At 42.1% G+C, this 27,106-nt stretch overlaps 1 protein-coding gene across 1 annotated transcript in view; it reads right to left on the reverse strand.

The window, feature by feature from the left end:
* AKAP13 (A-kinase anchoring protein 13) overlaps positions 1-18,110 on the reverse strand; it is a 72,372-nt gene extending 54,262 nt beyond the window's left edge. The window contains exons 1-3 of the mRNA XM_053988032.1: positions 17,490-18,110; positions 7,682-7,763; positions 3,887-4,023 (exon numbers count right to left, since the gene is read on the reverse strand). Coding sequence (XP_053844007.1) covers positions 3,887-4,023; positions 7,682-7,763; positions 17,490-17,570 — 300 coding nt within the window. The 5' untranslated portion in view covers positions 17,571-18,110. The remainder of the gene's footprint in view (positions 1-3,886; positions 4,024-7,681; positions 7,764-17,489) is intronic.
* Positions 18,111-27,106: the final 8,996 nt, after the last annotated feature.

A 27,106-nucleotide genomic window follows, 5' to 3' on the forward strand; every position in this document is an offset into this window, starting at 1 on the left:
CTGACACATCTGAAACATCTATATTGTAGTCACCACTGCAAAAAATTAGCTATCTGGCCAGTAAATATGCATTGCTGTTTAATCCTATTTGAGTAAGAAAATACAATGTTTGCAGAACAGAATGCGTTCTAATCTTACAGAAAAAAGGAAACATTACAGAAATAATAATTTTCTTCAAGTTAGGTGTGCTGGATTGCACCTCAATGAATTCAGGACTTAACTGTGACCATAAACTGTGGCCAAAAGGAGCCTTTACAGACATTTGTTAATAGGCATTTTCTTTGCCCTAAGTATTTGCTGAGAAGCTTCTAAGAAAAAATAAGATAAGATGTAAAAGTTAGTATTCTGAGAAAGAACATATGTACTTCTGCATGAATAACAGAAATCACTGGGATGGTAGGGGTATAAGATATCTTCTTCAACTAAATCCCTCCACTGTAGGAGGTCTTGATAAGGGGAATTCAAAGGTTCTTTCAATCATTTCCATGATGACAACATGCAAAGTGCTGAGACACAAGAGTATTTTAAAAAAGAAGATGAAAAAAATTAAACCTTGGAATCCTGAAGTTTATTTGAAATACCATTCCACTAAAGGAGTCAACACCTTTAGCTGGCTTGATATATAATCCAGCAGAGTATTTTTTTTAATTTGGGTTTGCCTATGGTTCCAGGTTCCCTAAAATTAACCTCAATAGAAGTGGCCTTCTATTAATTATTTATCATAACTTCTATGATTTGGAGTGGAGGTGAAAGCTTTTCCCTTAAAATTTTTATTCCTTTGGGTTTGGTTTTTTGGTTTTGTTTGTTTGTTTGTTTGTTTTTGTTTTTTTGTTGTTTTTTTTTTCACAGCTGTTGGGTTTTTTTTGTTTGTTTGTTTGTTCTTTTTTAAGATATACAACAACTTCAAAAAAAAAAGCAAAAGATTTATGTATTTGTGTATTTTCTTTGAGCAAACCAAAACAAAGGCAGAAAATAAACAATATTCAAGACTCTGAGTTGCAGCCCCTTCCTTTGACAATGATCTGTGCGTTCCTGACTCCCTTCATCTAAATCATTTCCCAAGAGGCACATTAAAAAGCTTCCCAGTCATGCTGGACTTTGGTGGCTGGTTGAAAGTTAAGAAGAGCAAAGCGTATGGGCTCCACCCCAGGATGTTGCCAGATGATTGTGAGAAATGACCTTATGCAGCATTAATCATCCCAGAAGGAGGATGCTGCAAAGCCTGCCCAGATGGTTGTCTGGGACAGAGAGGGAAAAGCAGGATGATGAGAACATGGGAATGAAGTGCTGACGTGAAAAAGAAAAAAATAAACATTTTGCTGAAGCCATAGACTTGGAAGCAACTTCTGAATCTCAGTGATAGCTTGTATAGTCTGAAAAAAGGGGTAGGTTTTAGTACTGATGGCTCATGTTCCACAGCTCAGCACACGTCTTTTAGAGAGAGAAAGAAATGAAACAAGCACAGGAGAAGGGAAGGAGATGGGAGAGGAGCACACACCGAACACCAGGGACAGGGTAAAGAACCTGCAGATTTTGAGACCCCACAGATCCCAATTCTTCATGTTCCTGGGACAGAACCAGAGCCTTCAGTCAATGCATTTCAAGTGAAAGCAGCCCAAAGACCTTGCACAGACAGCAACTTGTCTTCCCCACGTTTATTTTAATGCATTAAAAGAAGGAGTTATTTCTACAGTAAATAAATAAAAAGCAAACAATTCTAGAAGACAAAAGCTCAGCTCTTGCTCCACAGAAAGAGGAAACAAGAACAGAACTAGTAATAACAATAATCACCATGACACCGAAATGTTTGAGATCCTCTTTTTGTTCATAAACATATTCTGTCTCTTCCCACTTCGATACAGAAACTATTTCATAGGTTTATAAATAATCAGCTACAGCCAAGACAAGCACCTTACACTATTTTTCGGACAAAAGATCATAGTCACCATTTATTTTGGTGGTCATTAAAAATATCTATAATTTGCATTTCTACCACCTGGATTCAGTACTGTTGAACCAAAAAAGATTTAAGTAAGGAACAAGCTCACAATTCTAAATTAGTTTTTCTGGTCCTTTAGAAATAACTTCAACTGTAGAAAAAAATACTCAGATAAATCCTGAGAAAGGAGACAAGGAATCAAATTGGTCAGGAAAACAAAGACAAAGCAAATGAGGTTGAGATTAGTTTTGAATAACTTCCTAAACTCAACTCAGGAACCTTTTGAAGGCATTTGAAGACAAAGTCTGCAACCCACTGCATAATGAGAACAATGCAAAGGCTACTAAATTAAGGAATTCCCTTTCTACAAAGAAAAGAATTCCTGCCTCTGCCCTCTCTCCACTGGCAACTGAAGCCCTGCTTTCCCCACCATCTCCTCCCTTCCCTGTGGCACCCCTGCTACACTGCACTACCCACTCTGGGTACATTTTAATCTTTCTTTCTCCTATTTGAAGAAGGAAACTTTCCACATAAGAAAGGGGAAAAGCTAAAATTCTCTATAATACAAAATTTGCTGTGTTCCCAGTGTACTCTTCTCCCACACTTTCCCATACAAGCATTAAATCAGGCTCAAATGGCAGCTGCCTGTCACAGTCCGTGTCACTCTACACAAGGGAACTGAAGACAGCCTGCTCTGCCAAACAGCCTTGTGCTCTGACAGTCCAGGGCCCCAGATGCTTTTGACAGTAGGATGGGAAAGGGCGAGGCTGGTGAGCTCTGTGCCCTACCACGTGCATTAAGGATGACTTTACTGCTCATTTATAGCACATGAGATCACTTAGCCTGGGCTGTGGTGTTTCCCATCCTGCTGGAAAATATTCACCACCATCTGATTTGATTTCAGCAAACAGAATTCTGTTTCAATCAATACATTTCTTGGAAAGCCAGTGTGAAAGCTACTCTGAGAGTTACATTTTTCAGGGCAGAAGCTGTGCCTGCTCAAACCTGTGAGCGGCAGCTGAACCAGAGAGTGGGATTTCATGGAGACCACAGTGATGGCTGCTCTAAAGAAGGGTCACATCCCTTTTGATTCTACATCACTATATTCTTTCTGGGTGCTTTTTCATCATCTGCTTATGCCAAGGAGAGTAGAAATTACCAGCAAGACAATTCTTCAAGAGCAAAAACCTAATGACCCCCTGAACAAATTCAGGCTGCTCTGACGTAGATGCAAAAGACTGATGCCAAAAGGGAGGCACATCCTCTGCTTAGGAGGCCAGCTCTGTCTCTCAGGTCTCTCCCACTCCTCCTCAGCAACACAAAGGGTACAGGGATGACTAAGGTTAGCAATGACTTCTGTTGTTGATTTTAAGCAAACTTGAAAACACTTTCGTTCTACTTGCACGCAAACAGGCATTAGAGGTATGTCGCCTAGGCAACAAAACTATTCCCTGGAATTGGCCTGAAGTATTTAGAATGAGTGTTTCCTTCCTATGACACTGAATTTACAGAAAAACACTGGCTCCTCTGAGAATTACAGCATATAAATCTGAAGGTATCAGCACAGAGGTCAGAGTTTACTGGAGAAAAGCTCTTTGTTACATGAGTTAAAGATGGATTTCATATAGTCTGTGCAATCCCTAATGACCTTGCAAGAAAATCCACCTTTTCAACTCTTCCTCTGGTGCCTGATTTACTTTTGTACAGACAAAATTACTTCCATTTTTTTTAATCATTGGGGGCTGCACAGCTTTTGGAATTCTGCTGCAAGTAAATACATCCCTCATGTTGCTGCATCCGAGGAGGAGACCAGATCCTTCCCATCTATTTGATTCCAGGATAATCACTTCCATGTTTCCAACTCACCAGTGAAACCAAGATGATCTGTGTGTGCTGTGAGGGTTTATCAGGGGCTTTTTTAACCATATCCCAAACAGGCTTTCTTACCTTCCCAAAGACAAGGTCTTCCATCCCATCACCAGGCAAGGGGAAGAGGTCAGACTCACTCCCAGACTCTCTTTTAAGACCACCCTGTGATGAGGCACAGACGCTGCTCAGCCCATGCTCCAAGAAGTTCTCACATTCTGCAGGAGCAAAGCACAGAGAGTCACAACCTGAGGCTTTCTGCAGCGTCCATACATCACACTCGCATTCTCTCAGAGAATTCCGGGATTTAAAACACACAGCTTTACAAATAAAGCTTTATACATTTGTTCACCTCTCAAAACTGCCTGTGAATTCTCAAATGATTCATTCCAGAGTTTAAAACTCCTTTAAGTGCATCACTGAAGTACATGGTGCAAACTGAAATTCTGCATGGAACAGCTGTAAACACTTGTAGCTTGAGGTGCTGATAAATATACTACATATGAGGTATCCCATACAGTGCATGTGGGATGTTTCCTACCTATTGCAACAAATGCAAAATTAGATTCATATTCAATAAATATAAAAATATAACCTGTCAATATTTGCTTTCTTTCTCAAAGAATCAATTCCCTCTAAATGCCAAGCTGCTTCTAGTGCATATTTGGACAATTATTTAATCTCTTCTACACTACTTACCGAAAAAGCACTAGTGTCAATTCCATTTCAAGCTTTACTTTTTCAAGATTCAAAAATTAAGTGCTTTTTTAAAAAAGTCTCAGCTTTTGTAACTCCTGACATTGAAATATAAGCATGTTGCATCTCTTTTTTTCTCAAATGCTTCCAGCTGTTTGCACTGGGTTAATCAGGAGTACAGAACTAGACTGCAGCCCCTGCAAAAGCCCTCTTTCCAAAACCTTTGACAAGCAAGTATTTGCCTGGGAAATGCCTGTACATATTTTATTTGTTCACCCTTCAGGCAAAAGTATAAATTCTAATTTTGGCAAAAATTGAACACTCAAAATTCCCAGTTCAAAGTATTTTCTAATTATTAGTTAGTTTGGATTTTTTTTTTTTTTTTAAGAAAGGTGCTATTTTGCACCTCTAACTAAAGAGATCCAAAATGTGCTCAGCTGTCTGGAGAAGAGCCAGGGCAATAAAATATTAGTTCACTCTTAAATTATATCTCACTAACTGCATCCTTGGTGACATCAAGTTTAAACATCACTGAAAGGATGACAGGTTTGGTAGCTTAAGGTCACCTCTTTGCCTTCCCCATCCTTAATCTGTGCCTGACAGCAGCTATGGAACACCTTGGTCACATCCCAACTGATGGCAGTGACTCCACTTGTGGAGAAAAGAACATTACTTTGATAGTGGTGGGGCTGACCCCATTTGGGGCAGGGGGAGTTGAAGCCAGTCGGAAACCCCATTACCCCACAGAGGAATTTCCACACTGTGGAGAATTGGAAAAGCACTTATTGGATGCTGCAGCTGCTCCTGTTCCCCTTTCAGTAAACCTGGAAAATCTGAACTGCTTTTCCATCACCGAGGGGGAGAGAAGAAGGGGGGGAATGAAGGGAAAGAAGAGACGGAGCGGCTGTGGGGACGTGGGCCAGGTGCTGTTCATCCAGCTGGCAGCCAGCACAGCATGTCCACAGCCCAGACTGAAAAACAAAGGGGCTCCAGCCACGTTCCACTGGAAAATCAGTGGGGACAGCTCAGATACCTCACCCTGAGGATAAAGCACGAGAGGCAGCAAAGCCTCCTTGGGAGGAGCCTGCCAGGGGCAGAGGAGATGGAGCAGAGAGGAAGAAGGATGAGGAGCAGGGTGATGGGGACCCCTCCACACACCTCAGCTCATTTGTGCTGAGAAACTCATTCCCAAGCCCTCTCTTCCCTACACTCTCCTTTACTTTTGGTCAGAGTTGTGCATATTTTCTCCATTTTCTCCCTCCCCTTTTCTCAGTTCGCTGGGTTTGTTTTGAATTGCACAGACACTGCACAAAGCCAGGCTCTGTGTCTCGCACCCCTGGCAACACTTCTGTGAATAATATAAAGGCAAAAAAAATACAGTGAAGAAGCTTTAGGAAGAACATTTCCAAGGAATATCTTCTGTACAGTTTTCAAACTCTTGTGTCCTCCAAGCCAGGGCTGAGCCCTTCAATTCCATGCTGATAACTATGTATCTGCTACACTCCTCTGCACATCTAATTTCAAAAGCATCGACAGAAAATGAGAAGCTCCGATTTCTGGAGTTACCTTCTAAGATCTGAGGTCTCTGTCCCTGCATGTCATTTCAGCAGATGAAAAAGGCCTAATTCCTTATCAAGTACTGTATTTTTAAGCCAGCCACACTGACAGCTTGTGGTTTTATTGCTGTTAAGTGTTGCCAGATTTTTCTTGCCCTCTCTACGCTGCCCAGCACCACAGAGCAGCAGGAGGATGCCTGTGCAGTAACAATATTATTTCTAGAAAGGCCAGAACTTGCATAACCTGAGATCCTTCTGCTGCTTCAGTCCATCTGGAGAGCACATTTACTTAAAAAACTATGTCTTTATGCGTGTGTTACAGACATGTATTACTATAATTATTAATATAAATTTGTATATACAGCTACCTAATTACATAGTTAATATTATGTTTCGATAGTGTAATATTGCATTAGATAATTAATAGGTGTGCAACTGATAGTGATCCATAGGAATATGTGATTAGATATTTGGCAAGTCAAATGAGTCCCTGTAGTTTAGCAGACAAACGGTTTGCAATAACTATTGCCTGAAGGATAAAAATACTGCACCAAGAGGCAAAGGATTCACAGATACAATTAGTAAAGAAAAGACATAGCATTATCACAGGTTCTCTTGTGTAAACACTCTTGAAACAGCTATTGCTGTTAATGACTTTTCTAAAAAGGGCAGTATATTTGTTTGTTTGTTTTTAATAAAAAAGCACTTATTGAACTTTGAGTGAGCTAGAACTTCTATTTAGGATAAACACCTCAGGTCACTAACCCACACTATCCTTTCTTAGCCTACAATCTGAAAGACTGAGTTTAAATTCCACACTGACACTCAGTCATTTTCTTTCAAGTCTCAGATAAATTGAAGGAGATTTGGATGAGACCACTACTCATAAGGACAGCAGGGCAAGAAGCCTCCTCTCCATGAGCAGCCTAAGCAAAGTCCCTATTCAGGGCCCTGATAAATTACTCTGTTTGTTTCAAACATGCATAATCCAGTGAAAGGAAATGCTTTTTTTCTTATCTTGGACACCAACCCTTCTTTGAAGCTTGCCCAGACTAGATTTTCTGTCCCAGTGGAAGAGCCAGAAAGCACCAGCCAGCACGCAGGGCTGGGATGGGAGCTTGGCACAGCTGGTGGGCAGGGTGTGGGAACCATGCTCTGAACAGCCTTCCTGCTTCCTGAGCCTGGAATCATGGCAACTTTCAGAGGGGGAGAAAAAAAAATAAAAATCTCAAGGCACTCATTTGGGTTTAAATATGGATTTAGGAGTTCAAATTTCTGGCTTTTTTCTTTTATGGTATTATCCTTTTAGCTAGAAACCACGTCTGGGCGCTCCTCGCAGTATCTTTCAAGTTTATTTAGAAAAAAAAAGTGGGGGGAAAAAAATCAAAATACTGAAGCACTTGAAATGCAGAGTTATTTGACATGGTGACACACTACACAGCTCCCTGCTAGTCAGGTGCTGCAGCCATGTGCTAACAATGACTCACAGCACAGCCATTACACAGTTTCTTTAATTTATGTGTTTTCCCCATCCAGGCCAGGATGTCAAAAGGGAGGAAAGGAGGGATAGAAAAGGTGAGGAGGAGGGCTGCTGGTGTGGAGCTGCCCTCAGCACAGGGCTCACCTGGAGACTCCCGCGTGCGCTTGCGCTCCAGCCCGGAGGGGTCGGGACATGGCTCCAGTGGACACCAGCTCCCACGGTTTATCTGGAAAACACATCACAGCACATCAGAGAAAGGCCACTCTCACCACCAACCCTGTTAGTCTCTTCTCCAATATCCCTCTGCATCAGCCAGCAGATACAGAGTTATGGCTTAATTTTTTCCCAATAATAAAAATGTCAAAAGTAACATACGATTTTATTATTTTTTGCATCACTAAACAAACCATTAGAATATGCCAAAACCCTTTATTTCTCCATGGAAAGTTTGATTTGAAGGTGGCTCCTGCTCAAGGAAGGAGATCAGAGGGAGGATGAGTCAGTGTTTAAGCTACTAGTAGAGGACTGGATAACCTTGGCTTCAAGTCCCACCTCCACTTGTAGCAGGACTGCAAGAAAATACTCTTCTGCTTTATGCCTCAGTTCACTACCTACAGAATAGAAATTCCTTACCACCCATACTGCTGCACAGATAATTAGCTCAGAGATAGCAAAGCACTCTGGTGATGTGGAATTGGGGGCTTGGGAAGTGCCCAGGTCATGGTGAGAACCAGAAGCACTTTGGGCTTGCATCAGCTGAAATGATAATGATAGAAACGCCCATTTTGACACTAAGACACATCACATGGTTTATTTCAACATCAGCCCTTATCACTTCACCCCATTCTTCACCCTTTCCATGACTCCCAGTCTTTCAGCAAGGATGACTGATCTGTTCTCAGCCTCCTTCTCCCTCTGCCTGTGCTTTCATCTTCCTCACTCGGGTTGTGTTGTCCAACATTTTGACTCAGAAGTCTGCTGGACTATCCACAATCCTTGGCTCATCCAGCATTCACTTCCCATCACTTTAGTCTGCAGCTGGCAGACTCTGAAGTCCCTTTAGTCTCTCTGCCATTTCTTTGAGCCAAATGCCTTGACTTACTGTCAAATGCATGCAAATCTCACCTGTCCCACACCACAAAACCCAGAAGCTACTTCCCCTCCTGACCTATCTCAACACACAGGATCTCACATGTTAAGTTGTAGCTAAAAGAAAGCTACTGAACTGGATGACTTAGCCTGATTTTTATGTCAAGTACTTCTCCTACCCTCTCTCTGGCTTTCCTTTTATCTCCTGAAATAATTGCCTTTCCTCCCTTTCAAATAGCAAATTTTTACTCTGACCAATGTCCAAATCTCCTCCATGATCCTGCTCTATTTTTGCAGCCCCTTGCCGTATTCCCATCCCCTCAATGTTCTCCTTTCTCCTAGGTTATGAAATGCACTGGTTTCGCCTTCTTATTATTTATTTTTTTTAAATAAATTAAAACCAAGCCTCTCCTACCCTTGACCTGATATGCTGCTTTGACTAATGACCCACGTCCTTGTTTCCTCTCTCGCTGAGATCATGGAATGTGTTACTGCAGTCCTTGGCTGGCTCCTCCCCGCTCTGGCTGCGTCCCCTGCCCGTCACCCGAGGGGCTCCTGCCAGCACCTCCTGCTCTCCACACCGTACAGGCAACCCTGCACTCCCCCAGGCCTGGCAGCTACTTGCTACAGCACATTTTTCTTCCTCAGGTTTTGTCCTCCTCCATACTTGATGACAAAATGGGGTTGGAAGGGCCTTTGACAGGTCAGCTAGTCCCTGCCTGCCGCGCCAAGTTAGGCTCAATTATCATCTGAGAGGTCCTAATCCAACGTGGCCCTAAAATCCTCCAGTGGAGAGGATGCCATGACCTTCCCCACCCAGGAGCTCTTGCTGACAGAGACAGGGAAGGAACGGAGAAGTTCTGAGAGGGTAAAAATGAGCAGGAGTCTCACATGAGAGGTGAAGGAGATGCTGATCTCTACTGGAGTCAGGTCTTGAGGTGACCTCAGGACACATCCCACCTGGATGTCCCTCCCACCTCCATGGAATTTTGCAGGGTATTTTCCTTAAGGATGATGCACACTTTGTAGCTCTTACTCCCTGACTGCATTACACAGATATTCACCCAAGATCCCATCACACTCTTTTATGTACACACATCTAAGATCCCAGTGTTCCAGACATATGTGTAACCATTTTCTCCCTTTTACGTATGATACATCTATATTAAATGAGAGGCAGCAAGGAAAAGAGAAGCAGTCTTCAATCTGAAAAAGGATTTGTAAACAAAACTTCAAAACAATGTGCTTTTTGCTTCCCAAAGTAACACAAGGATGTTGCATTTTAACTGTTCAATGGACACTGGGTCACGTTCTGAGTCTTTCAACAGAAGACACTCCCTGTTCTCAGCGAGGCTTTGTGGTATCTAATCTTAGCATCTAAATTTAACTGCAGAATTTATTCTTATTTTAGTCTTAAAGGAGCTGCAAAGTCAATAAATACCACTTTATGACTGCAAAGTCAATAAATATCATGATATTATTCTTTTCTCTCCAGACAAAGCAGAATAAATTTGCACCACACTTTCCTGTATTTTTATTAAAGGCAAATCTAGAGGTTGAGGCTGAATATGCATAGAAGGACAAATGCAAATGTGCTCAAGTCCACACAAATGAAGGAATGACCCGTTTCAGACACAAAGTCAAATTCTGTCTCCTTCTGACTGACTTGCACCTCCCTTCTTCCTCCTTAAGAAGAGTCTGACCCTTCTTAATTTTAAACAAATCACCATCAAATTCAAAGGAACTGCTCCTGATTTATATTGGTATCCACTACTGGAAATCAATAATTAAACATCCCATTCAATAATTATCAGTAAGAAAGCAAAATAGGAAGAAATTCAAGCTGTCTGTTGAATAAGCCATATTAGGCTGAATTAACATTATATATTTTCCTTTAATAGAACCAATTGAGTCATTCACTGAAAATGCATTATAGACATTGGCATTTTTTCAAAAAAGATTTGAGCATTTTTCCAATTTCCCAGCCAGCTTTCTCCTCAGCCCTGTGGCTTTGCCAAGTATTGAAAACGTCTGCTTTTCTCTATTAAAAAAAGGTAATGAGAGAGTAACACTGAGGTTTAAGGTGCTGCTTCAAATATACTTGATTATGTACAAAATACAACATTAGAAATTAAATATTTATCTCAGTAGCCCTAATTCAGGAAAAATAATAATCACCATCAAAACAAAAACAAAGGAAATCACTACTATATACAAGTATTCCCTAGGCCAAAACAAGCCCAGACAGGCTTTGAGGGAGGTTTACTGCATGCTCTCAGGGAACTGGGTGGTCCACAGATACTCAGAACACAAACCCCACTACCCACAGCCCAACACTGAGTACTGGGATCCCTCCTCAGCACCTGAATTCTGCTTATATTTACTCAGGACTAGTGACTACAGGTACACACAGTAAGAGCTGGAGAGGAAATTGTCTTCATAAAAGCACCTGAACATCAGGAGCTGGAGAATGTAGCAGTATGGAGAAATGTGAAATGAAGTTGTCTTGGGATTTTGCAGACATGTCTGCATTGCATGTGAGAAAATTCCCCTCTTTTTTCCCCCCCAGTTTCTTGTTTTGCTGAGAGAAGCCCAATGACAGGCCCACAGGCTGGTGGCCACAGAAGATGATAAAAGCCCCACACTTTCTTGCTTGCCCACTCATTGATTCCAGGCATCCCAAATCTTTGCAGCGGGAGCAGAGGGTGCAGTGCTGTTCCAGTGGCAGAGGGAATATGAAACAGCCTCTGGGAACAGAGTTTCAATACACAGCTTTTGAAGAAATGCCAGGAGAGAACCAGCTATTTTTCCATACAGAAGCCTGAATGTGTTTATCTGCAGCTCAGACACAGAATGAATCATAGAAGCATGTCCCCAGGCACCAAAGACTGAATCCTGCAGGATTTTCTGTTTGCCTGTGAACCACCAGCAGGCTAAATGTTCAGAGGCCTTTAGAACATCAGCTGGAGCTGCGAGCAGCAGATGGTCCCAGTGCCCTTTCTGGGCATAGACAGGTATTTCCTGACTCTTGGGGACATCTTCCTGCAGACTCTGAACTTGAAACTTGATGTGACTTAATGCATAAGAAAAGGACAGTGCTGGACAAGGTGACTCCTCACCTGGGCTGAGGTGTCCTCTGTCCCACAGGAACTGTGAATGACCCTGAACTCCACTCCCAAGCTCTTCCTTCCTCTCCCCCTGCTCTTGGACAAGGAATTATCTAATCCACTCCGGTGTGGTGCCTGCCCACAGAGCCAGGCTCAGGACCTCCTTCTCAAAGACACTCCAACAGGATCTAGGGCAGAGCCAGGTGGTGCAGGCTCACTAGGAACAGGCACCTTGGGGCCTGGCTCCTATGTACCTCTCCTACATCTCCAGCGTGGAAAAGTTCTTTTTCTCTCCCTCTGGTTTTATTTTAACTCTTCTTGCCTTCCATTTCACAATAAAGAGAACACACTGACCTTTCAGGAAATCTTTTGCTATTGCAAAAGTTTGCACTTGTCAACCTCACTGGTCGTGATATAAATCAACATCTCCAGAGCACAAGGAACCAGATGACTTTAACTTTCATTTCCTAGTAGATCCCTGAACATTCATCTTCCCTCCATATTATTTTAACTTTGTCCTAAATTGCAAGTTTCCATTTTTCTCCTTTTATTTTCCCCAGCTTCCAGACTATGATCTACCTTGCAGCTAAAACCAGATACTACTGCTCATAGGAAAATATTTAGGAGAGTAATTGTAGCTTGCTTAGTGTATCATTAAGTACTTCTGCACAACACTGAGCAATATCCATTTTAAATATCCACTGTAGAATTAAAAAGGTAATAGAAAAAAGCAATACTCTAAATTCAATTATAATTAATTTCTTTCATAAACAGAAATTATACAATTATTTTTCTTAAAGTTCTATGCATATTGTAATTATTTTATAGGAATTTCCCATTCCTGAAAATTTCCTAGAGGATTAAAGAAATTTGTACACATAACTGGAATCCAATGTTTATGCTGATGAACTTTTAACTTTACAATTCCATTTACAATGAAATTATTCAGTTGCTTGCAATTCCTGCACTAGAAACTAAAGCAACAGTTGATTTACCCCCTTCACAAAAACTACCTTTCAAGATCCTCCAAACAGTTTGAAAAGGAGCATGAAGGATGGGGCATCTGGGGAAGGAATTTCCACTGTTTTCCTTCAACATCTGTTGCTGCAGAAAGACTCCATACACACAAAAATCACATCAAGAGCAACAATCACTGCTTTGGCAATCATCTTACCCGGCAATATTAAGAGCAGACGTATCAATTTGCTTGCAAGTTCCACATTTATTTGTATTTTAAATGATTTTGGCAATCTCCCTGTGTATTTTCTTAGCTTTGGGGGATGATATCAACAGGTGGATGCAGAACACAGAAGACATTCTCAAATGTATGCCAAAAGGGAAAACACTTGCATTTCTGCAATTATTTCTATGAAGATTTTTTTTCTTCTAGCACTCTGAATATGCTACACTGAGTCTGTTATCTTCACAGAACTGGTGACACCGTATCAGGACATTTCTTCAAGGAGGTCCAAACTGACCTTTCTCATAGTAACAAACCAGCAGTGCTATAGAAAACTATATTAAAGGATTTCACCAAAAAAGGCTCCTACAAGCACAGGACATGTTACATGACTGAATAAATTAGCTCTTTATGGTGCAAAAGCAACACTGAATTCCTAGAGTGCATTTATCCCCTGGCAATGTCCCAGCAGGGAAAAGGAACGTGTGCCCCAAGTACGTTTTCCAGCCCTTGGCACTGTGATGTCCTCCACCAGCAAAACTAAAAGTCAACAGACTTTAATTAAGCTTCAAAAATAACAGCATTTTCTTTCCCAAAACCCCCATCTCTTAGCTAATATGGGAGCAAAATTCCCACAAACATGCATATGTCTAATGTGCAAACACAATAATTTCATTTAAGCTGCCCTCCCAGCTGTAGTTCTACATAAGACACAAAGAGAAAAACTCAAAAACTGTCTACATCATTCTAAAGACACTTCTGTCCTTCAATGACCAGAACAGCATGGACAGATGTTGGATTAAAGATTAGTCATTTTAGGCCCACAAAGTTTGATGAACACCACATACCCATCAGCTGGGCATATCCTTCCCCCAGAACAACTCCAAAGAAGGAAAGAAGAAAAACTTCAACATAAAATGTAAGGAAGCCTAGTTACAGTTAATTCAGGGACTTCTCCACAGACTACTTTTAGCTTAGTATGCTGTAAATGGCATTTTGCCTTAGGTAGGCAGGGATCAATCAGAGAATCTTCCCTGGTGCTGGAGTAAAGCTACCAGAGCAGCCAGGAAGCAGAACAACTAATTAATAGTGCTGTCCTTTTAATTTCAAAATACCTTGATTAATTATTAATGCTGTTTTTAATTCCATGAATAACGTTCTGATCTTCAGCTAGAAGCTGAATGGGATTGGTTCATCTGAAAAGCAAAAAAATCAAACCTCATTGCCCCATTTACTCCTGATGCCTACCCTTAACAGCTTCAGCATTCACATATGGAGGTGAAATGCAGATACAGGCAAAAACTGTTAGAAAACATTCCCAGCTGTGATTACTCAGTCTCCCACTCCCAAAGCAAGCTCAGTTCTTTGTAACACTGCAAAGCACTGCCTGTTCATCCTCATGGAATGCCTGTCTGACTTCACATGTATCTGCAAGGTGCCAGCCAGTATGGTTTTTGTATCCTGTCCGTGTAGTTTTATTTGTGGTAACAGGCACAATATAAAAATGAGACAGGGCCGCCAAGGCACACATGGGCACACTGAGACTTCCCATTTTGGGCTTGCAGTAACATAGCACAGACTGCTTTACCCTGCACGTAGCTGCTCAGAGCACAGCAAAATGTTCAGAGAAGCAGACATCCCACATACCCCTCAACTTCTCCCTCATCTGCTACAATGCAAACCCAGCAGGAACAATGACAGCAATTTTTTTATGTCATTTTTTCTGCATCACCCAGGCTTCCCTGCATTCACTAAGCACGGGATCCAAGTTCATTGAGTTTGCATTGCTGCAGCAGTCAGTAAAGGACACAGAATCATAGAATGATTTGGGTTGGAAGGCACTTGAAGATGATGCAAATCCAACACCTTTCCCATAGACAGGGACAACTTCCCTGGTTGCTCAATAATCACCATCCAACCTGATTTGAACCCTTCCAGGGTTTCCTGGACAAGCTCTGCCAGCGTCTCACATCTCCCACAGTAAGGAATTTCTTCCTAGGATGAAGTCCTATCTCCAACAGGGACTGGGACACTGCTGGTAACCTACTGCCTCTTGCTTTTTCATATGTAGAGAGGAGGAAGAAACTATGCTAAAGCCAAAAATAATTGTGTGCATCAACCCTCAAAATTGCTGAGGTTCATTTTTTTCATAACTTCACAAGCCACTGTTTCAGGCTCAATCTAATAATGGAAAATTTGAGACTCAAGACAGTGGCCTTTCAGACAACAAAATTATGGGTAGGAACCAAAAGTTGTTTTGTGATTGTATGTAAGAATGGATGCAATCAATGCAAATAATCTTATCTATAAACATTTAGTACCGAAAATGGCATAAGATCTTTCTTTAACACTTGTTCCCATTGTCCTTTTTCAGCAGCTGATTTTCTTTCCTATGTCATAACTGAGTCACCATCCCTGGAGGAATCTAAAAGATGCATAGACGTGGCACTGAGGGACATGGTTTAAAGGTGGACTTGACAGTGCTGGGTTAATGGCTGGCCTTGATGATCTTAAGGGTCCTTTAAACCTAAACACGCTTTTGATTAATGAGTTCCCTACCTTAAAATGAAGCTCAAGAAATGACAGCTTGTCTGAGTCAACCTGCAGCCAAATTGAAAGTTGTTTGGTGCTTTGCAGGTATCTTGTTAAAATTTCATCAGCTCAAACACTCTTGATGGATCTGATTTGGGTTTCCTTTTTTCTAAGGTGTTGGATTTGCTTTTTTTCTAAGGACATGTACTTGCTTTTCAATATTTAAGAAACCCTGTCCTCTGAACTCCCCAAAATACAATGGCCTAGATAAGGTACAATTTTATTTCAGTATTTTAATGAAAACCAAACCCAACAGAAACCCCACCCCCAGCTCCCTCATTAAGGGCCTGATCCAGCTCCCATTAACGTCAAGACATGATCTGCCACTGACGCACTCAAGCGCTGGCTTGGATCCCTAGATCATCAAAATTCAATTTCATCTACCAGTTATATTATAGAAACCAGAGAAAACATGAAGGATGACTGAAAATCGAGCTAGAGTTGATCGTAGCTGTAGCTGTCACCAGCACCCTCCTATTTTAAACATCTGCAGACTGTACAGTCCATGTTGGGAGCAGCAATGCGTGCACACATGCACACATATATGGACACTGAGTCATTTGCAGGAACAGACAGTATAACCCACAGTTCTGAAACTCAATTAGGAAAATACCAGTTGGAACTAACAAGAGCCACATTTTGTTATAAAATCTAAGCTTTGTTGAACAAAACCTAATTTAAGGAACTGATGACATCAGAAACACTGAAGCTGGATAATTCTAGTGAATTGTATTTCAACCCAGGCATTCAGATACTCTTCATAAAGAAAAAGATTGTGCTTTTTATTGGCAACCAAGATTATCAGAGGTACCAGGTCTCCTCACAATAATTATTAAGAATTGTGCACACACTATTTTTTCCACAGAAATAGTGTGTGCACAATATAACATTTTTAATCACTCATAATGTGTCTATAGAACGAATATCATGGGATTCAATCCTCAACCAGCATTAGTAACACTGGACTAAAAGACTCAAAAAAATTGAGCTGGTAGAGAAAACAACTTACAGTTATCTGTGCCACCAAAACCACTGGGTACATTGAATTAAAGGAAAACACTTTTGCTCATAACAAAGCAAGGTAACAAGAGCTAGGTCTATTTTAGTGCAGATAAAGTAGAACAAGAATTAATTGAAAATAAATTTGTTATATATTCTTGTTTTGACTTGGAAACAAGAGCGTGAACCAAAAATCATAAAAAAGGAAGCCATATGATCATGTAGAATCCCACTGCTTCAGCTGAGAAAAAGGGATAGGGAAGGAAATACTCTTCCAGCAGTTAAGATCTCTGAATTGGGCTGTGTTTTGCAGTCCCTCTGGCTTCTCTCCTATTTCCATCTACTCTGCCAGGAAACTGATGAAGCTCCACAAAGCTGTTACAGAGACAGGACATTCCCAGACTGCCGTTGTGCCATTTGGTGGAGCACTTGCTAATTTTAGATTAGAGGAGGAACACACTGGGACAATTAGCCAAGAGCCACTCCTGATTCTTGCTCCAACCCACCCTCATACAAAATCACACCCAAACAACAAGACTGACAGCAACCCTTCTAACACAAACAAAAAACAGAGGCAAAGGAGGATCCACCATGCCTGTTTTTGGCAGAATGCATCTTTTGGGTAACATGTGCCTTTCAATATAAAAAGCAAGCACTAGAAATGGAAACCCTTTTCCCCTCACACAAAAAAACCCACCTGGTATTTCAAACCAGGGACTGTTTAAGGGCAGAGGGCAGGGAAGACGGCCAGGGAGCTCTCCCAATGAGTGCATGCCACAAGAGATTATCTAGTCGCAGAGATGATAGTATTTGACATGATATGGTTTGATAACATTCAAAACCATCTCCATGCTGAAGGGCAAGAGCTCTTCCACCTGTCCCTCCCCTCTGCATCATCCCAAGGGACACAAGTACAGCAAGGAACAGATTGATCCCCTGGAGATAGGGAAGGGAACCCATAAATAAATATATACAAACATCATACCTTTAACAACACAACATCTACAGTCCTGTCCACCTTGGAAATGTCGCACAGGCTGTATCGCCTCTTGTGGCGTTCGTACATTTCGTCCAAAGAGCTGGGAGCAGGGGAGCAGAGCCCACCATGAACCCTGGGCTCACCACAGCCCCAGACCTCTCACATCCGTGCTCAGAGGAGTCCCCGTGTCTCAGCACACCAGCCTGCCCGAGCTTCTTAACAGGAAAACGAAAATCCCAGTGCTGCGCCCGGCTGATAAAGTCTTCTCGGAACAGATTTGCTTTTACAGGCAATGCAGGAACTTATAGCAAACAAAAGATATTTGAAGACAGCTTTATACATATAGGATTATTTTTTTTTCGACTGTTAAGAATGGTATCAGCCTTCCTGTTACAGTAATAATAAAAAAAAAAATGTTTTCCAGACAACTTTGATATCCAAAAAGCACCAGAATGAAAATCCTGCCTGAAAAGAGAACAAAAGCCAGATGTGTGCAGCAGGAATACTGACACTCCAAGTGGAAATGCAGAAGGTAGGCTCAGCCACGATGGGTCTAATTCAGGAAAAAAACCAAAAACAAACCAAAAAAACCCAATCGCCGTATCCAATGCAAATACTGTCACCAAAGTGTTTCGTTTTTCACGCCCTCATGCACTGAAAGAAACAACAAAAAAGTACTTTCCTCCTTCCGAGTCAGTTCATTGTTCACCGGGCAAGACGGCTTGGGTTTGCATTAAGTTTAAATTTCTAATGACAGCACTGGGCAAAAGGAAAGAAAATAATGAAATAAAGCCACTCCCTCCTGATTTGGGCTGGGACGTCACTGCTTGCCTTTTTAGTCCTGCACCAGTGTTCTCCCGGCTTTCAAATTTACTTTGCTGTTGTGGGAGCATGATTCACAGAGAGGAAAAAAAAAAAAAGGAGGGAGCAGGGGAAGAAAAAGCAGCAGCTTTTCTTTGCCAGCCTCTTCCACCTCTGGCTGCAGGCACTTGGTGTGTTTGCTCGGTCCAAAATGAGACTGAGAGCAAAGGGATGTGTTTTTCAAGAGGTAAAAAGACTCTTCCCACTCCCCCAGGCCAGGTGAATGAAAGACAGTTTCAAGGCTAATGCATTCCTAAACCAGGAACGGAAACTTATGATTTAATCAGAGCACATGGAAAAAAAAAAAAAAGATCGGCCATTTACTTTCTTCTTGGTTTGTTTGCAACACAGAGCAAAGATCTCAGCAACTAGTTGTCCAGAAAATACAATCTTCCCTCATCTATTTTAGCCTGAAAGGCAGAGCTTTTTTTCTTGGGGGGAGAAAAAAAAAAAAAAAACCCTAAAGTTTTTGTCTTTCTAATGCCGGGGCCAGCGCGAGTCTCTCTGCTCTCAATAGCTCATTCACATCAGCTGGGCCCTGCATGCTCACTGCCACATGGTTTCCTGTTTTCAAACTGCCCCCTTGCAGCCCCCTCCGCTTTCCACCCCACCCTGACCTCTCCAGGGATGAAATCTTTCCATACTTTCCTGGCTTTAGACATTCCCTCATTCACCGATTCAAAAGGGAATGGGGGCGGTTCAAAACGCAAAGAAAAAAAAGAGAGAAGAAAAGGGGAAGCAGAGTTTTCAGAGACTGGGAGTATGTAGCGACCAGAACTTGCTGCTTGCTAGATGGAAAAGCTGAAAATGCAGCAATTTTTATTCCCAAGCTGCAAAGCGGAAAACACAGAATTGGAAACAGCACTTATCAACCCGAGGTTTGACTGCCGACCTCCAACAGCCACCCTCGGCAGCGCCGGGAGAACTGGCCCACCTCCTGCTGCTGGGATTTGCTGCACTCCTGGAGCTTAGTTAGGGGGTTGTAGGTCTTTTCATCCAGTCCTGTAGGGTGGTCCCAGCTCCCTGGTTGTATAAAGAGATCTGTGGCCACCAGCTCAAACTCTGCCAAAGGTGACTCAAACCCTGCAGCCTACTGGAACGGATAAAACACAAGTTCTCAGCATCTGAATGCAAGATGAGTCTTCCAAAGGAGATCTAAATGCATCTGCTGCAAGCAAGCCCTCCAGCTTTTCTCTTCCCAGTGCTACCCACTCTTCTGACTGCCCAAACACACTGCACCACAGCCTGCCTGTGAGCAACACAGGAACTGACTCCCTTCTGTGCCAGTTTGGTAAAACACCAAAACCCAGGAGTTTACAGAACCACCACATACTACTGTGAGCTCCTGGATGTGACACCCCAATCTGTACAGTCAGACTGCACAAAAGCACAGCTACCCTCCAGATTTAGCAGACTCAGTAACCAAGCAAAGGGCTTCTTCTCCTGAGACTGGATGACACAGTGGCCAGCCCTGACACAAAGGCTGGCCTTGGACCTTGCACTTGAGTGTATCCTCAGGCATTGGAACAGGCTGGGACTCACAGCAGATGAGCTCTCCCGGTGAGGGACACAGGTACGCTCTTACCTAGTCAGTGCCAGGGTCTCCCCACACTTCCCTTATGCTCCAGTCTCTCCCTCACATCCCAAAGCTTCATCTCCACCACACCACCAGCTGAATTGAGGAGTATCCCTCTACGAGGCTGTCTTACAGCTACAATCCCTGGCTCAAGGTCTCCACCAATGACTCCGTTCTCTCCAACAATGAGCAGAGCTTCTGCTTTCAGTATTAGGACACACACAATGTGGTTGTACTTTGGGGACTTTCTGGAGCCACCAGTTTTCTCCACAAGTAATGAGTCCCAGCAGTCATGTGCCCATCGAGACAAGGAATCAGAAATGGCTGTGACAGCATTCCAGCCCTTCAAACACTACCATAAAAGGCAGGGATTTCCTCAAATCTAAATTTATAAGACAGGAACCCATAAACAAAGTATGTGAATTTAGTTCAGGTGTAGGAATTTGCAACAGTCACAGTGTATTAATGATGCTCTAATATTTCATTATGAAGCACTTTTTTGTTTTTGGCTGATATAGCAGATAGATTTGTTTTGAAATCAATTTAATTACAGCTGCTGGTATACCCAGCCAAGATTTATCCTAACAACAACTGCACAGCTCTGCTCAGACACTCCATTTAAAGCACTTTGATCCAGAGTTCCTCTGGCAACCAGAAAGAGATGTCCAGCTGCAGGGCTGAAGGAATGCCCACCATGCAGAGGAGGTGAGCATCACTAACTGCGACAGTGCATCTTCCACTGAGATGCAAGATGGGTCCAACTTGCAGCTGCAACAACACCCAGTCTTTCGTGGCTCACATTACCTCACCCTTCTTGCAGGTAAGGGGAAATGAGAAACATCTCCAGTCAAAGCAGATGGGAAACATGCTGGGAAATGTGCAGCTTTCACAGCAGGAGGCCAATTTTTCTGAGCTATGAAGAAGCATTTTGAGATGGCCAAAAGCCACCAGTAAGTAACCCAATGTGAGCTTTCATGGGGCAGCAAGGAACAGAAAGCTCATGTGGAAGGTGCAGACAGGTGGAGAGAACCAGCCAGGGAAGCTACCAGACCCATGCCAGGCTGGGTGACTCCAGGCACAGGCTGTCCCAGGACTCAGTGCATGTCCTGTGAATCAAGATGATGACCTGCCTTACTCCTCAATTATGCATCTAGATCTAGCAAAGGTTGTCAGTTGATCTCCTTGACTCCCCTACACCTTTAGCCACAGAGGGAAACAATCAACACACACACAAAAAAAAAAAAAAAAAAAAAAAAAAAAAAAAAAAAAAGCCCTTCTCTTCTTCTTTTTTTTTTAATTTAAGCTTCCAAATCTCTAATTTGTTCCAAAAGTTTTTTCTGTAGTTCTGTTCCTGACTCACAGCAAAGATCAGGGGGCCAGTGACGACTACAGACACCCAAAGTGCATCTCATCTTCATTTCCAGACTTTACTGTTGAAGGAAGAGGGTGGGAGGAATATAATATAAACAAGTAGAAGATAATGTGCCAGACACACTCTCCCTTGGGAGACCATCACCCTCTTCCCACATTAGGTGGGGCTTTTGCTGCATTGTTTCAGGCTAGAAATCTTGCCTTGCATACAGCCTGCCATCCACACAGGCACTATCAGGCAGACACCGAACACGACTCAGCCTGGATGGAGCAGAACAAAGTCCTCCAGTCTCTTTTGTCCAGCTATTTAGGCAGTCCTTGAATGTCATACAAGTGTTTAGACAGTATATAGTATTTATGCTCTGAAACACAATGAAACAGAAAATCAGAAAATAAAGATTAAATTTAAAAAAAACCTCCTCTAACAAGTAAATAATTATCTCTTTTTTTGGCGAGTTGCTCAAAATGGAGAGGAGACGCGAGCAGCAGCCCCGGCCACTGGCTGCTGATGCGACAGTTCTGGGCTCCTTATTGAAAACATCTGGAAGCTCTGAGCCACTTTGTGCAGCCAGGAGTTTGAAACTATCCAATCATTTCATATCCAAACCCAAGTCCAGTGCTGTGGATTTCAAGGGAAGGAAAAGAGGAGGAAGAAAAAAAAAGAACAACCACACTTGATCACGCCATATGATCTGTAACTCATCCAGATAAAACTCCTCCTCCTCCACCCGCTAACAGACCTCTTAATGACAAGGAAATCATGGTTATCCTGAAACAGACTGAACTATTGTTATCTGTTTCAAATTACTTTTGCCATATCGTTATGAAACACTGCAATGATGCAATCTGCAGAAATACTCAGGCATATTAACTTTTTTAACCACGACTCTGATAGGAACTAATGGAGCAGCAGATGAAAGGAAAAAATTCTCCCTGTTTTAAGCAAGGTAAAACCCTCTTTTGGGCACTAAAATGAGGTGATAATAAATTCATCAGACAGTAAGAGAGAATTACAATTTCAATTGCTCTTTTCTTAAAAGAAAGCAGCTTTTTGGGAAGGCTTTAAAAAAATTTACATTTCTGGCACTTGCGAGGATAGACAAAACAAATCGCTTTTTTCCTAAAACTAAATAAGGCAAAGGAAATCTGTACTCTAATGCTGCAAAGCCTGTAAGAGGAGCACGTCCAATCTGGAAAGGAGAGCACATCCATCCTGTCTGCTGGGAGGGAGGTCAGTGCCCACATGAGACCAGACGGACACTCAAATGTGGATTCTGAAGCAGACCAGGCTGCTGTTGACCACAGCAAACACTCACACCCCAGACCTTGGTGAAGAACCCTGGATTTCTCATGGCATTTCTCATGTTTGCAGGAGCACTGCAACACTGAGAGGAGTTTTGTGGCTGACCCAGTCCCACTGTGCCTGTCCGTCTGCATCCCTGTGGGGTGGTGGCACTTCTGTCCACAGCTGCATCCCTCTGGCCATGGCATGATCCACCAGTGCCCCACCAAGCTACAAGTGGCTCCAAAAGGCTGGCTGTGATTTTGAATTACCCTGTGAGGTAGGGCATGGAAAGAAACGGAGTCACAGAGAGGAACACAGTCAGTCTCCCACCACCTGTGGCAAATCCATGCTACTCTAAGGGGGAAGGTCCATGATGCAGCAACAAACCTTCACAATCCTGGTTCTAGAACACCTCCATATTCATCAATTTGATTTATTCCCTGGGCAAAATCATCCACAGTACCAACACAAGTTTTATTCTCCAGCCTGACACTCTCCCAAAACTTCCCTATTTAAATCATATATTCAGACCAAGGTCTGGAGAGAGGCATTTCCTCACGGAGAAATGCTTTGGGACAACATGATTGAGCTGAATTTAACATCAAACAATCCACTGTCCAGCTGCAGCCTGTGTTTGAGCTCAGACAAAACCAGACAGAAACAGCTAAAGAGCCATGAGGGAATGAGGAGGGCTTGGAAAGCTGTCAGACACAGATACATGGAGCATGGGTTTTGAGAAAATACAAAAACACCTTGAGAGACCTTCAGCCACTTCCTGACATTCCCTTTTTCTAATATTTCTCAGAGACTCAGTGTACATTTTTCAGGAATTTCTATTGTCCAAATAACCTTCCGAAAAATGCTGAAGCTTTGGTCAGCCATGGAGCATGCCTGAACATCCTTCCAGAGGAAGTCAACTGCCCATCTTACAGTTCCCAAATTGCTACAGGAGAAACACATCCCACTCAAAAGATTAGCAACCCCTCAGCTGACTCTACATCACTTTGCAAGATCTGCTTCTTCCTTTTTACCAAAAATAACCGCAGTTGGGATGTCTAGCTGGCTGAAGTGCTGCGGGATCTTGGACCAGCCCACAGATATTTATTTAGTGTGTTATGGGAGTTGAGAGAAATACTTCTGCTGTCAAGCACTGGACATGTTGCTTTGCTCTGTGAGTTTCAACATCCTGAAAATAAGGAAGGGAAAACATGAGTGGATAAAGCAGGAACAGTCCCAAAAGAGGCTGTCAAGGAGCACCTGAGCTATGAACTGCAGCAACAAATCAGCTGCACATCCCCTGTGTCCTCCTGTCAGCTGCTCCTGCGCTCAGGCTCTTCCCACCAGGGCACAGGGTCTAATGACTTACAGACTGGGTCAAACACCAAAAAACCAGGCACTTTTGTAAAGAATAACACAGTTTGCAACCAAAACAAGTGGATGGAAGGTAATGCTTTGATTTCACAGCTGGCACAGCCCAGCTTGGAGCTGCTGCTGAAGAAATGATGCTCACTTCTCTGATCTCATCCAACACTAAAGTTGGTCACAATAGATTTGCTTATGTTTTCCTTTATGGTTTTCAGTTGCTGTCAATAAGCATGTAAATTTTACATGCACACAATGAGTGATAATCTTTGCTAATTACTGTTATTCTCCTATAAAGGAAAAATTACAATTTTGGGGATCTGGAAAGATAATGAAATAAATACAAGTATTTAAAATAGCAAATTGCAGTTATAGGAGTTTTCAAACCACTGTAAACCTTATACAAGTCACTTGAAATTGGTTTGCACAGACCATCCCTCAAATACCTGAAGGCCTGCTCAAGCCCATTCAAGCAATGTCTAATAATTTGTCCTACAGAGGAGTTAAGGAAGAGATCATTACATTTGTCTCAAATGCAAGAAAAAGGGGATGTTTCGTTATCTATAAAGCTTACAAATTCAAAAATCAAAAGAGTTTTTCATTTTTATATAATCCATAATAAAAAGGCATATTCTGACATGACTGGGATACACACAGGATATAAGAAAGTACTGCTAAAAACACATGTTCTGATCCCCCATAACAACACATTCTAGAAAGACTGAATCTCTACAGTTCAAGATATGAGGTTAAAAATTCGTTCAAGTTTTTGTGCAGGAAAACAAAGCACCTCACATTTCCAGAGTGCAGGAAACATCCTTGTGCTCTGAAATGATCCCCACTGCTGTGGGCAGGGCACAGGAGCAGGCAGACATTGCCTGAGCCACTCCAGGATGCCTCAGCAGAACATGAGATCAGTGCCATGAAATGCCTGGTGGATGGTTCTATCAGATGAATTATGTCTTTAGCTAAAAACAGAGACAGAGTAGCAGATTATGTAGATGAATTGGCGGATAAAGCCCAACAAAAATGACGCATGGCATGAGCAAGTGAAATTAATGGACAATATAAAAATGACACATCTTGAACTGAGGAAATTATTCAACTTTTACCATTCTTTCATGCCTACAGTTTAAGGCGCTGTAATCTAACTGAAAAACAGAGACGGGTCATTCAAATGAATAAATCATGCCAGAAAATGATTCAGTTTCCCTTTTTTTTTTTCCTTTTTAACTGAAGTCCCTAGGACTCAGCCCTTCAGAAGCCCACACGGCTCAGTGTATTGTCTCGGCCAGGCACTCTGTCAAAAGGGAAAAAGTTATCTTTTCTTTCATCTGGTAACTGAAAATCTGGGAGGGGAAGCACTGGGAAAGCAGAGCACTGTACAAAGGCACCCATCGTATTCCCAGGTCAGCTTTTTGCTTGGCTGCTAATGAAGGCAGTGGATTGAGGACACTGTGGCATGTTTTGCCCTTCTAATTTTTCTGTTTGCTTTGTGGAAAGGAGGATCTCAGCCCCCATGGGTAACTGAGATGCTCTGAGTGCAGCCAAGGCCCTCTCCCATCAATGACAGCCACTCCAGATCACCCTCCTACCTACACCCGCATTCAACCAATATTTTTGTGCCCTCTCTCCATGCGTTTGGAAACCTGAAATGAAATCCAATGCAAACTTTGAGAGGAGGCATTTGGAATTCAGCTCCTGCCTGGGAGGTCTGCTTTAGGACCACATGAGTACTCCTTTGCTCACTGTTTTATCCGTTTCCCTGGTAGTCCTCTGTAAAGAATATTAAACAAACATGTCTTTACAGCTCAAGAGCCCAGGAGAGAATGTTGACCCTGTGGAAAAAAAAAAACTGGTTTTATCCATTTTTACCCCACTTTCATCCCTCTGGACTAAGGATGTATATACAAGGGTAAGGATTCATTGGGTCCACAAAGCCACCATTAAGGACTGTCACATCAATCCATGCTGAGTATGTTCTCCCCTATAGCCTGATTTTAGAAAGTATTTTTAAAGGAATTTCAGGGCATAAAACATGTATAATTACAGCCAGATATGTGAAAGCATTGCCATTAGTAAGGAAGTTTCTCAACAGTTGATGCTGCTCCAGAAAAAGAATAAAATATTTATTCTAAGGGTATAAACTAACATATCCTACATCTCTACCAGGTTTTGGAAGATCCCTCTACAATAACATTTGTTGTTGCAAGGTTAAATCCTAACTGGAATAATGGGTCTCAAGCCCTGCTCGTGTGCCTCTCCACTCAGTTAAAGCTAGGGAATGTCCCTGCAAATATGGGGAATGTCCAATACAGGTGCTTTAGGAAGGTTTTAGTTGCTGAGTTTTTGTGCCCCGCTCTCTCATTCCCCACCTGCCAGAGATGATGCATTTCCATAGATTTAATAGCCATTTTCAATAGATAAATACATTTAAGACAATGGATGATGATAAATGGCACCAAAAATGTCAAAAAGTAGCGTTTATTATACCCTGCAATTTCCCTGAGTTATCCTTCTGATCTGGACTGTCTCAGGAGCTGCAAATTGCTGTGCTGCAGATAAGGAAAATGGAGCATCTGAGATTTCTCTCCTGTGACTACAAGCAAAGGGTTGGTTTTGTTTTCTTAGGAAGAAAGAGGAAAATGTTCTGAAGCTTTCTCTTCAGACTAAAATCCAAAACATTTACAAGACTCAAGCGCACAAAAGCTTGCAGATAACCACCAGAACTGATGCCAGTTCCATCAAAGCAAACAACTAACAGCAACTGGGAGGAATGCAGATTATGCAGCATCCTTCTCTATTGGAAAAAAAAAAATCTGTTACACAACAGTTAAATAATTTAACTACTCCAAGTTATTATTCCTCAGTTAGTCTCTTTTGGCTATCATGCAGCACTAGTCTCTTCTGTTTCTGAAGTCTGCCTTTCGGAGAAAAAAAAAGGCAACTTCAAAACATGCAAAAATTAATGAAACCCATATGTGGGATACTGTCATTATTCCATGTTTATAGGAGGATCAGGTTTTGTTAAATGGGCTTACTTAATGCAGACGCATAAGCAAAAATACCCAGCAAAAGATCTGAAAGCTATTGAGAGCAAAATATTTTCAAAATTTAAACTAAAAGCAACTATATATTTGGTGCAACTTTGTTTATGGCTTCTCTGAG

The sequence above is a fragment of the Vidua macroura genome, chromosome 12 (assembly GCF_024509145.1).
Source record: "Vidua macroura isolate BioBank_ID:100142 chromosome 12, ASM2450914v1, whole genome shotgun sequence".
NCBI classification, from domain to species: domain Eukaryota; kingdom Metazoa; phylum Chordata; class Aves; order Passeriformes; family Viduidae; genus Vidua; species Vidua macroura.